The sequence below is a fragment of the Galeopterus variegatus genome, unplaced genomic scaffold, assembly GCF_000696425.1.
Source record: "Galeopterus variegatus unplaced genomic scaffold, G_variegatus-3.0.2 Scaffold120, whole genome shotgun sequence".
Taxonomy (NCBI): domain Eukaryota; kingdom Metazoa; phylum Chordata; class Mammalia; order Dermoptera; family Cynocephalidae; genus Galeopterus; species Galeopterus variegatus.
Genome location: NW_007726231.1, coordinates 310,296 through 323,626, shown reverse-complemented (window position 1 = coordinate 323,626; position 13,331 = coordinate 310,296). Strand labels below are relative to the sequence as shown.

At 34.1% G+C, this 13,331-nt stretch overlaps 1 protein-coding gene across 9 annotated transcripts in view; it reads left to right on the top strand.

Annotated features, from left to right (window-relative positions):
- Positions 1 to 13,331, top strand: part of CADPS2 (Ca++-dependent secretion activator 2) — a 506,787-nt gene that overhangs the window by 330,819 nt on the left and 162,637 nt on the right. For all 9 annotated transcript variants that reach the window (XM_008587894.1, XM_008587876.1, XM_008587886.1 and 6 more), the window contains 2 exons: positions 7,562 to 7,670; positions 8,729 to 8,929. In XM_008587894.1, coding sequence (XP_008586116.1) covers positions 7,562 to 7,670; positions 8,729 to 8,929 — 310 coding nt within the window. The remainder of the gene's footprint in view (positions 1 to 7,561; positions 7,671 to 8,728; positions 8,930 to 13,331) is intronic.

Sequence of the window (13,331 nt, the reverse complement as noted above, 5' to 3'; positions counted from 1 at the left end):
GAAGAGATTCTATAATACTAAAATCAAATATGTTGATTTTATACTTTAATAATGTTTAATAAAACATAGACTCTATTGAACAGTTTGTGTGATGAGTTAAGAGAGTTGGCTGAAAGTAATAAAAGATCTGGAAGAGATAAGATTATAAAACTAAAAAGAAGCAACAGATGTTCTGGTATTAAAAAGAATTTTATCTGCAGACAAATAGATTTCCTACTTTTCAAGAAAATTTAGTGAGAAGAGATCTACATGAAAACAATTCTTCCAAAATATTTTTTCAATCAAAAATATGTATGCTGCATCAGACATCTCCTTAACACTTAACTGCAGAAGTTGATAGAGCTGTATCTACAAAGAATTGATAGGAAATTCTGTGACTTAGGAATTTAGTACTCACCCAAGAAATTCTTCATGGATAAAAGCACTGGAAAGATATTCTCATGTGGGTTAGGATTCAGAAAATATTCAGTGCACCTTCCTGGAAATATTTAAAGGTGAACTCCTGATATTTGAGAGATGAATGGGTCATATCTCAGAAATATGGAACTTAAGATGTAAAAGAATTAAAGAGACTAATGTAAAATCAACATATGTAGAAGGACTGAGCCTGTGGCGCACTCGGAAGAGTGCGGCGCTGGGAGCGCAGTAGCGCTCCCACCGCAGGTTCAGATCCTATATAGGGATGACTGGTGCGCTCACAGCACTCACTGGCTGAGCGCAGTGCGGCTGGTCTCAAAAAGGACAAAAAAAAAAATATGTAGTTTAGTCTACTGTTGTAAGATATTTTGACTCAAACATAAACATGAAAAATGATTTCTAAAATGGTCATAGAAATATAATTTATTATTGCAAAGTGTGAATTTTAAACTTTAGACTTTGCCAAAAATAACAAGTGGAAAAATAAAGACATGTCTATTTATCATGTTATGCAACAGAGAATTATTTTGGTTTTTTAGTAGAGAAAATATCGAGTCTACTGGGTTTTTGAGAACTATTAAGGAAACTATCACAGAATAAGAATAGGATGCGGAGAAAACATTAGTGACCAAATAACAGAAGATAAAAAGCAGGGGGAAAAAAGTGAGATTAAACATAGTTTTTATTACAAATGAGTGAAATGGAATAATTAGCAGTCAGATTCTCAGAATGGAATAAAAAACAAAATCCACATATCTGGGGATTATAAGAGATTTGCCAAAAACAAAAGGCCAAAGGACAGAAATAAAGCAGGATGACAGTATTAATCTCAGACCTGGTAAAATTTAAGAGAAAAAGTATTAAACACCCCCAAGGATTATAATTTCATATTGATTAAAGATATAATTAACAATTAATATAAAACAAGTGATAGCAATGAATTGAAAAAAACTGCAAAAAAAAAGAAAAAGTGGGGAAACCACAGGAACCAAAAACAACCAGAACGGTTTAGAACTTATAAAAATGCTGTAGATAACTCGTGAGATGAGGCTAATACGAATTTAAATGCACATATTAAAAGTGAACAAAAACTGAAAATGAATAAGCTAAGTAGGTGAATTTTTAAAAACATCAAATAGATAAACCTCCCAAATGAAGAGATAGTAAAGATGGCAGAAATTAAGGAAATTAAAAAAAATAGAGGGGACTATCAAAATGCAAAAGATGTTCTTTGAATGCACTAAAAGATGAATAAGCCTCTGGTAAAAATGATTATGGAAAAGAGTGTAAGTGACTAAATAGTATATTAAAAAATGAGCAAATTATTTGATCAGTAAACTCACAGAAAAGGAAACCCTAAGTGACTAATAAATATAAGGGGAAATTCTCAGCACTGTTGGTAATGGGAACTGTAAACCCAAATAACAGCAAGATACCGTTTCCCACCCATCAAAATTGGCAAAAAATAAAAAAAGATTTACAGTGTCAAAGTTGGCAAAGACATGTTACATCAGGAGTTTTCATATACAACAGGTGTATGTATAAATTGGAAAGCGTCTTGGTAACATCCAGTAAAGATGAAGATATGAATGTCCTTCAACCTAGCAGTTCCACTACTCGGTGTGGTCCTCCTATGGCAGTCCTCACACACCGGGCAAGAAGATGTGCACACACACGTCTGTCGTGGCATTGTTTGAAGGGGCAATAGTTGAAAGAAACTGAATGCCACTAGTAGAATATTGGGTAAAGTGTGGCAATTCAAGTAATAGAATATATATTTCAAGATGGTTAAACATCAGAAGTATGTTCAACTTTGGGGGAAAAAAGGCTGCAGAAGAATGTGCATGATCCATTCATACAAAGTTTTAGAACGTGTAAAAAATACTTAGTTTTATTTATCAATTCACTTACATGTTGTAAAGTTTTTACATATACATGGAAATGATAAATACAAAATTCAGCATGGTGGTGACCTCTGGGAGAGAGGAGAGGAAATGGACTTGAGTAGGAAAATATATATATATATATATATATATATATATATATATATATATGCAACAATTATTTCTACCCTTAAAAAGAATTAAAGCATATATAATGTAAGAAGTTATCATTAAACAAAGCTGAGTAGTGAGTATATATATGTCAGTATATTATTATACTTTTTATGTTTGAAATATTTCATAATATTTTTAATTAAGGTAACATTGTGTTAAGTAGCTTTATGGAAGAATAGTGGGACTTTGGACTAAGTTGTTGTCCTTAAGTAAGAGACTGGGCTTCTTTTTAAAACATATAACAGAAGTGTACTGTTATTGTTTAGTACCCACCACTCCCATCTCCACTCCGTACTCCCTTCCCCAAACACACACAATCATACCTTTTTACACAAGGAGACTGAAACTTTCTTCAGGTGATCATAACAAACATCTTATGGGAGCCATTGGCTTTCATTTCTTAAGCCTTAGACATAGCTAGGGGGAAAAGTAATTTCACTGACAGTCTGTAAGATGAGGAAAAAGAAAGGAAAGGAAGACAAGTGTAGCAAGAACTAAAAGTTTCACAAGATATTTGCCTCACTCTTCTCCAGTAAGGCTGAATGGGGTTTTTTTGTTTGTTTGTTTGTTAAGTCCATCCATGTTGTCGTGAATGGTATATTTCATTCTTTTTTATAGCAGGGTAGAATTCCATTGTGGGGATGTACCACATTTTCCATATCCACTCATCTGATGATGGACATTTGGGCTGGTTCCAACTCTTGGCTATTGTAAATGGTGCTGCAAAATAAACATTGGAGTACAGGTATCCCTTTGACATGATGACTTCAATTCCTCTAGGTATATTCCCAGCAGTGGAATAGCTGGGTCATATGGTAGATCTATCTGAAATTGTTTGAGGAAGCTCCAAACCGTTTTCCATAAAGGCTGCACCATTTTGCAGTCCCACCAACAGTGTAAGAGGGTTCCTTTTTCTTTGCAACCTCGCCAACATTTATCATTCTCAGTCTTTTGGATATTAGCCAAGGCTGAATGTTTTTATTTTTCAAAATGGAAGTAGATTTATTTTTTTCTCATTGAAAAGTAATTCATGTCTTTAAAAAAAAAAAAAACCTCAAAGAACACTGAGAAAATAATTTAAAGTAACCTATAATTTCACCACCCAATAATAGGCACTGTAAATATTTTGATATATATCCTTTTATTATATATATTTCTGATGTTTACCCATGAAAGAACAGTCTACATTTTTGTTTTTTGGGTTTTTTTTTTGTCTTTTTCCATGTCTGGCAATGGATCGCAACCCTCAGTGTCGCCCCCGCACCGGACCGGGACCGGCAACGGGACCGCAACCCTCGGTGTTGCTCCCGCGCCTCGCTCAGCCAGTGAGCGGGAACCGGTCTGTATGTGGGATCCGAACCCTCGGGCGGGAGCGCTGCCGCGCTTCCCAAGCGGCGCACTATCCAGTGCGCCACTGGGCCGGCCCTACATTTTTGTTTTTAACCTTCTCATTATATGCTATATTTTAAAAATAGTTCCATGTTATAAAAAACTGTCACATCTCTTTTAATGGCTCATAGTATTATACAGCATAGTCATGCCATAATGTATTTTAACCAAATCACCTGTTTGTTTTTCCAGTTTTTTTTCTTACATGCAGCACTGTAGTAATCACATTTCACATACATCTTTGAGTACCTGTCCATTTGTTTCCTTGGGATATGTTCTTAGGAGGAGATTAGCTGGATCTAAGGAATGTAAATAAATAGTAAAGCTTTTGGTGCTGTATCAGAGTTCTCCACAGAGGCCAGCAGGCTGGAAACTGAGGTGGGAGTTGATGTAGACTTGAACCAAAATTTCTTTTCCAGGAAACCTCAGTTTTTGCTCTTAAGGCCTTCTACTGCTGGTATGAGACCCACATACATACGGAGGATAATCTTTTGTAAAGTCAACTGATTGTACATGTCAACCCTGTTTACAAAATACTTTTACAGCAGCACCTATGTTGGTGTTTGACTAAATAACTGGGCACTATAGCCTAGCCAAGTGAACACACAAAACACAAGTATATCACAGTACCTTTGCCAGACAGCATTCTAGAAAGTCTGCACTGGTTTTCATTCCCACAGCAAGCCCGCAAGAATGTGCATTTCTCCTCATGGTCACCAACACTGTATTTTAGCAACCATTTTCATTTTCGCCAATCTAATCAGTATTGTTTCTAATGGTGTGTTATAGTCATGTTAATTTTAAGTTTTAAATCTAAAATCTGTTGTGCAGTTCAGTAGGCTCTAACATAGTAATTTTCACAAAAATCTGTGCCTTTTATTTTGTAGGAGAGCAGAGTCAGCTCCACCCTTCTTGAAACAGAAAATCCATTTCTTCATCTTAAAAATAACAGTGTTGATCTCCACACCTTATACATGGTCACTACCTCAAACTTCTTTTCTGGCCCAAGGTACAGAGAGTAGGTGTGAAAAATAAATGCAAAAATAAAAGAGCAGCCATCCTTTCCCCATTTTTCCACTGTGTGTTCTGGGTTTTCCTCTTTGAATTATTGTTTTTTATATTTTTGATGTGAGTTCTTTGTTGAATATATGTTTTGTATACATCTACTCTTAGTGGCTTTACCTTTTTTATTTTCTTCATGGTGCCCTTTAATGAAGATAATTTTTAAATTTTGATGTAGTCCATGTATCTTTTTTTTTTTCATAATTAGCTCCTTTTGTGATCCTCTTGAAGTTATCATTTGCTACTATAAGGTGTTCTTACGTTTTCTTAGTTTCATTTCATGTTTAAAAATGGAAAAGGAAAATGATTCACATTAACCATCCTCTTTTCCATGGAATTTTGTGTTGTAGGACATTTTGTAATTTAGACATCTATTAACTCACCAAACATCCTTTTCTCCTGCTGGGAACAGCAACTCCCTGTATCTATTTTGTGGGAGCTTCTAAGAGCCTGCCTATTGTAGCACTCAACATTCTTTGCTGTATATGTAAGCTCTTGACCCAAACTGAGATGATGGTACTTTCTTCCCTTGGCCACAGTATTTGGTCCAAATATGGCCTTTAGACCCAAGCTGGCACAATCAGGGAGGTGACTGTAGAGCTGTTAGTATCCATGGTTCTAGCAAGTGAGACTTCAGCACAAGTAAATGAAGCCAAGGCCAAAGAGAAGAAGAATTGAGAGGCAGAGCAGATCTTGGAGGTGTCGTCACTGGCTGCCTAAAACCTCCACCCTGGCCCTCCCTTCCTGTGGGTTGGTTATATGGGTAATACATTCCCAGCTTTTACTGTGATCTTTATTTACTTTGGCTAAAAGTCTTGAAATAAGTATGCTTGAAAATGTGGTCCTGTAGTTATATAAGTTTGGGAATACTCCTTATACGAGGGTGCTTTTAAAAGTTCATGGAAGAATTCATGTTCTCTTTTAAAATTCCATTTTCCGTGAACTTTTTGAAGTACCCTCATATGTCTCACTCTTAGAGATTCACAATCTACATTAGCATATTATAAAGGCCATAAGAAACCCTGAAACAAAAGGAACATATTTGTCTTTATTTAACCTACTGACTCCAAACTTATTTTCAACATGAATACTTATTTATGGTGCTTCTATGAATATTTCATAGAAGCTTGACCAGTGAATCATTGACTTGGGAAATGCTGGATCATGGAAGACCTAACCGCAAGGTTAAATGAAAAGTGCTTTGATCTCTGAGCTAGGTTTTGAAAAATGCTATAATTTAATAATTTTTATGCAAATTGTGTTAAAATTTGGAAAAAGAATCTTATAATTATATGGAGAAGACTTCTAAAGCACAGGCAACAAAAGCAAAAATAGACAAATGCAGCATCAAGCTAAAAAGCTTCTGCACAGCAAACAACCAACGGAGTAAAAAGACAACCTGCAGAATGGGGGAAAATATTTGCTGACTCTTTATCTGACAGAGGTTGTATATCCAGAATATACAAGGAACTCAACTCAACAGCAAAACAAACAAACAAAGAAACCCGAAAAATAATCCAATTAAAAATGACAAATTACCTGAATAGACATTTCTCAAAAGAAGACGTATATATAGCCAAAAGGTATATGAAAAAATGTTCAGCATCACTAATCAGGGAAATGCAAACCAAAAACCACAATGAAGAATTATCTCATGCCAGTTAGAATGACTGTTATCAAAAAGACAAAAAAACAAATGCTGGTGAGGATGCAGAGAAAAGGGAACTCTTATACACTGTTGGTGGGAAAATGTAAATTAGTACAGCCATAATGGAAAAGAGTATGGAGGTTCTTCAGAAAACTAAAAATAGAACTATCATATGATCCAGTAATCCCACTATTGTGCATTTATCCAAAGGAAAGGAAATCAGCATACCAAAGAGATACCTGCACCACCATGTTTACTGCAGCATTATTTACAATAGTTAAACCTTGGAATCAAACTGTCTATCAACAGATGAATGGTAAAGAAAATGTGGCGGATACGCACGATGGAATACTACCTAGTCATAAAGAATGAAGTCATTTAATTTGAGTCAATATGAATGAGCTAGAAGACATTAAGTTAAGTGAAATAAGGCAGAGACAAATAAATATCACATGTTCTCACTCATATGTGGGAGCTAAAAAAAAAAAAAAAACTTGTGGAAGTACAGAGTAGAATTTTGGTTACTATTGGAGACTGGGAAGCTTAGGGAGAGGTTGGTTAATGCATACAGAATTACAGCTACACAGGAAGAATACAGAATACTTCAAAAAGTTCATGGAAAGATTTATGTTATCTTCTAATACTATTTTTCCACAAACTTTTTGAAGTACTTTTGTAAGTTCTAGTATTCTACACTAGGTGTCTCTAATCAACAGCAGTGCTACGTGCCTGTAATTAACACTGTATATTTTTAAATGGCTAGAAGAGAGGAATTCAAATGCTGTCATCACAAAGGAGTGGTAAATGTTTGCAGTGATGGATATGCTAATTAGCCTGATCTGATCATCACAGTATATACATGTATTTTTACTCTGTACTCTAAAAATATGTTAATCATTATGTGTCAATTAAAAATAAAATTAAAAATAAATAAATAAAATATAACTTTAATGTGACTGATCTGCAAATTTTTTTTTTTCTCAAGCAGGTTAGCCAGTACACCTTTGCTATGTGCAGTTATAGAGAAAAAAAGTCTGAACCACAAGAATTAATGCAGCTTGAGGGGTACACCGTGGATTATACAGATCCTCACCCAGGTAATTCTAAGTTGAATCACATTGCCTGCCATGCATGTGTGCATGAATTTTTTATAAATACCCTGTCTTTTTTACATTTCAAACTCCACTCTATGAAGAGGGTGCATATTTCACATATATAACTGGGCAAGACTTTATGAGATTCAAATTATGTCTTTTTGAGGGCTATTATTTTTAGTCATAATTCATCATAACTGTCATAGTACAAGGATGAAATATGTAAAAGTTGCTATAATAGAAAAATTGTATGAGAAATATCAATGCTTACTGAAACTTTTTTACTAGAAAGCAGAAATTATACCAAAAATAGGGAAATGAATGGCAAATGAATAATTATATATTATATTGTATTTTCTCCCAACCAACACATTCTTCAACTTCTCTCTCTTTTCTTCATATTAATACTGAGTGTATAATACAAGACTTTGTATCAAAAAATAGAGATTGAATTAATATATGGATATTAATGAAATTAATATAGCAATATTAAGAAGCATAGAGATTAAGAAATTAATGTACAGAGATTAAGAAATAGAAATGTGACCATATTCACTAATGGGTCACTTAAAAATATCATCTTCACTAATATTCACTAATTGGTGGCTTAAAAATATCTTTTCTGTGAAAGAATTTTGCAAAAGTTAAAATATCATACAGTATGAGGTGCCATTATTGTCTTAGCTGTATTTGTTTTTTGGCTAAACTCGTCATGTATTTCTCCTGTTGGTGAATATGCCAATAGGTAAGACTTCCTTCTCTGGCATGAAATATCAGATTATGCTATGCATTTCTGTGGGGTATGTTTGTATGTCTTGCCAGAATACTGTGTTATGAACTCTTTGTTTCCCTGAGTTACTTTAAACTTTCAATTTAAGCAAAACTTTTGGTTATTGTTTCTCTTAAAATTTTGAATTGTGGATTTGATGCTCAGCAAAAAAATAATTTAAAGCATTTAGCTGCTAATATCAAATTCATTCTTTTCTATGAGGCCAGTTAATGAATGAGACTAAAATCTATCAACTGCGTAAATTTTTAACAATGTCTTTCTTCCTCCACAGGCCTTCAGGGTGGTCATATGTTCTTTAATGCTGTTAAAGAAGGAGACACTGTAATATTTGCCAGTGATGATGAACAGGACAGAATATTATGGGTTCAAGCCATGTACAGGGCCACAGGTCAATCATATAAGCCAGTTCCTGCAATTCAAACCCAGAAGCTGAACCCTAAAGGAGGAACTTTCCATGCAGATGCTCAGCTTTGTAAGTTTTGTTAAAAAATAATTTGATTATCAATTAATAACCTTAATAAGATATAAAGCTATCTGAGGCAAATTTGTTCAGTATTATAGTTTACATCATTAACTGACTCCTAATTAAATAAAAATAGTTCATATTAGTAGTCATAGAATCAGTTATCTAATTTTTCATACAAATATGGAGCAAATTGTATATGTGGTTTCCAGTCATATATTTGCCACACATTGGGGTATTTCTGGGAATCTCAAGAGCAGATGAGAAGATTCTCCAAAACTTCTCAAAGGAAACTTTATTTTAGTTTACTGTAATTTTCACTTAGGTGTCCTGTAGAAATGGGAAAAGTATTGCAAAATCAAATTAGCATTGATAGGATTCCAGAACACAAAAACGAGCTATCACATTCCAGAGTTGTCCTTGATAACCCAGAAGGATAAGAGGGCTTTCTTCTGTTGTGCAATGATAAAAAGAATGGCATCAAGCCAAATTTCTTTTCCTAGTGAATTAATATTGTGTTATTTCTGTATAATAATTTAAATCGTTTAGAACTGCATGAATATTTTTCATTTTAATTTGTGTACTGATTAATAACAAATTATGTAATAATGGTAGAAACATTTTAAAACATAGCTTTAGTTATCACTAAACCAAATCTTTTAGCTCATTATGCTCCTTTGTAAAATTTCTTCAGTTTCACCTGAAATAAATCAGTTTGTCCTTATGTTCAAATTACGGCTTTTTATTTTCAAGATTTTTCTCCAGAGGAGTGACATCTTAACAAGTATTATTTTCTTCTTCTACTTACTATGCATCAAATCACTACTCATTTTTCTTTCTAGATAGCCTTCAGTGTCACATCTGGGTATCTTAAACAAAGGCATTTTAGGTGGAATATGAGCTCTCTCTGTCTTTATTTTCTTTCAGAAACCACAGACTATATTCATAGGTTATCTCTTTTTAATTTATGTATTTTTTAATTGACACATGTTGATTATAGATATTTATGCGGTACAGAGTTATATCTCAATCTATGTAGATGATGTATGATGATCAAATAGGATGATCAGCATATTAATGATCATGAAAATTTATCGTTTCTTTGTGATGAAAACATTTGCTCTCCTCTAGTCATTTGAGAACATACAGTAAGTTATTTATTTATTTATTTATTTTATTTTGTCAATATACAATGTGGTTGATTATTGTAGCCCATTACTGAAACCTCCCATACAATAAATTATTGTCAATTATAGATGCCCAGCACTACTGTAGATCACTAGAAGTTATTTAATAAGTCTTTTTTTAATGACTGCTATGCACTTGTCACTGTGTTTGGCCTTGGTGAGAATCTCTGTCCTCCACGAGTTCACTTTTTAAAGAGACTCACTAATATTACAGCCTTATTACAGAATGTACATTTTACCAGTATAAATATAATATTTTTATATTACTCTCTCTTTATTCCTTTAAATCCTGTTTTATCACTAATACAACTGCTGCTTGTCTTTCCTCTTTGTCCAATACATTTCTGCTCATTCTTTCAAAAACTTTCAGTGTAACTATGCTTTGCTTTTCCATTTCTCAGTGGTTCCATTCATTGTGGGCTGGAATGCATTGCTCATAACCATGGAATTGCCGTGACATTTGGCATTGAGGTCCACATAATCTCTGTCCTCCTTATCTCAATTCTGGACACCTTTGACTCTCTTACATCATGTTTGGTGGGTTCTTGCCACAGTGGTATATAGTAACTTGTTGAGTATTCTCCAGCAATACACTGGGGTGCTCACTCTGGGATTTCTGCTCCACAGAGCCCTTATCCCTGGCTTCTCTGCTACTTAAAGAGACAGGTTGGGTGCATCTCCGTCTCCATGGGCTGCACACGCAGGGGCCATCAAAGCACAAGACTCTTTCAGCATTCCCCAGAACTTTTTTTTTTTCCCTCCAGAGCTTTTTCTGTTGCCCACCACCATCACAACATAAACTCTAGTCTGATCTCTTCCTCCACCTATTTTCTTCCCTTTGGGTGAGCTATCCTTTTGTTCCTCCGGGTTTTGATTTTTGATATGCAAAATTGAGTTTTTAGGACTTCACTGTCTTTCATTTCCATAGGCCTGTCTCTGTCCTTCCCTCAGGAGCTACAGTTGTGCAGCATTTAATCTGAGAGCCTCCTTTGTTTGTCTTGAAAAATTGTATTTTGTACGTGTGGACTGAGTGTCAAGCTACATAAATAGTTTTGTTACTTACTCTGTTCTATTTTTTCACTTAGGTCTACATGTTTAAAATTTGTCTGTGTTTCTATGAGTACATCTAACCTGATTCTTCTGAGTGCTTCATTCTGTGTAATGATGTGCATCTATCTCGTTTTACCTAGTCTACTGCATATTTTATTTCTTTGCCTACTCACTCTCCAGAGATGGAAATCTGGGATGCCTCCAGATCCTTGCCTAAATAATGTTTAGTTGTTCCAACTATAAGTATAAAGCGTCTCTTCATTTATCCATAGAGCTCATTTTTATTCTTGGTGAAGCTGATTTCTAAACATTTCATACTGTTGTTGCTGTTGTGTCTTACATCTTATTTTTTATTATATTTTCTAACTGACTATTGCCCATGTAAAGAAATGCTATTTTCATATGCTTATTTGTTATCCATATATCTCCTTTGGTTAGGTGTCTTTTCAAATATTGTGCCTATTTTGTAATCAGGTTATTTTCTTCTTATTGAGTTTTGAGAGGCCTTTATATATTCTGGATAAAAGATGTTTATCAGATACCTGATTTGCAAATGTTTTCTCCTAATATGTGGATTGTCTTTTCATATCTCTTAATAGTATCTTTTAAAGAGAAAAAATTTCTTACTTTGAAGTTCTTTTTACCAATTTTTCATAATGGATATGCTTTTGATGTTATAGCTGAAAAATCTTTGTCTAACCAAAGATCACAAAGATTTTCTCCTATTCTTTCTGTTAGAAAATTTACAGTTTTGGCTTTTACATTTTACATCCATTTTGAGTTAACTTTTGTATGTGGTGAGAGGTATGCCTCAGTGTTCATGGATATTATATAGATATCTTGTTGTTCTAGCACATTGATTTGAAAAGACTTTCACTGAATTGCCCTTGCACATTTGTCAAAAATCAATTGACTACAGTTGAGTTTATTCCTGTGCTGTCCTTTCTTTTCCTTTGAATAGTTTGTCAGTCTCAGTATTATTACTGCACTGTCTTGACTACTGTAGCACTGTAAATCTTGGAATTAGGTAGTGTAAGTCCACCAAATTGGTTCCTGTTTTTCAAAGATGCTTTGGCTCTTCTATGTCCTTTGCATTTCCCTATGAACTTTTAAAACATGTTCACATTTCTGGGATTTTGATCGGGAATACCATGAATCTGTATGTCAGTATGTAGAAATTTGGGCGAAGCTGACTTCTTAACAGCATTGAGCATGCCAATCCAGGAATGCTACATATTGCTCCATTTGTTTAGATAGTCTTTTATTTCTCTTTGGAATGTTTGTAGTTTTCAGTGAACAGATCTTGCGTGTCTTTTGTCAGATTTATCCCTAGGTATTTCATATTTGGTGCTAATATAAACATTGTTTTTATTTCAATTTACAGTCATTTATTTTGTTATATTAGTGTTTGCTTTAAGATCTAAAGTATACACCTTAAACTTACCATGGTCTAACCTTCAAGTGATATTATTACCACTTCATGTATAGTATATGAACCTTACAACAGCATATTTCCATTTTTACCATCCTGGCATTTGCACTCTTCTTGTCATACATTGTTGATCCCACCATAATTGCTATTATTATTATTGCCTTAAGCAGTTGTCTTTTAAATACATTTAAATAAGAGAAAACGCTATATGCGGAGTTATATTTATACTTAACTATTATTATTATTCAGTGCTCTTCATCCTCCTGTGTAGATATTTTACTTTTTGAAGGACTTTCTTTGACTTTTCTTGTAATGCAGGTCTGCTGGTGATTAATTTCTCCAGCTTTTTTATATATTAAAAAGTCTGTATTTTAACTTCATTTTGAAATCTATTTTGCTTTTAGTACTTTAGCAATTTTAACTCCACTTTCTTCTAGTTGCATTTTGTTTTTCTGATGAGAAATGTGTGGTCGTTTCAGTTAGTTCCTCTGTACATAATGTGTCTTTTTTTCTTCTAGATGCTTTAAAGATTTTCTCTGTAATGCCATTTTTTTCTGATTAATATTTTTTTAATTAATTTATTTTTTTATTATCAATATTCGTGAGATACAAAGCTAATTGTCACCCCTCATGCCCATGATGTGAGGGCCAACTTCATACTGGCAGCATACCCATTACCAGAAATTGCATTTGTACCCCTTGTTCCCCACCCAATTACCCTCAACCTCCCCCCCCCCCCCCC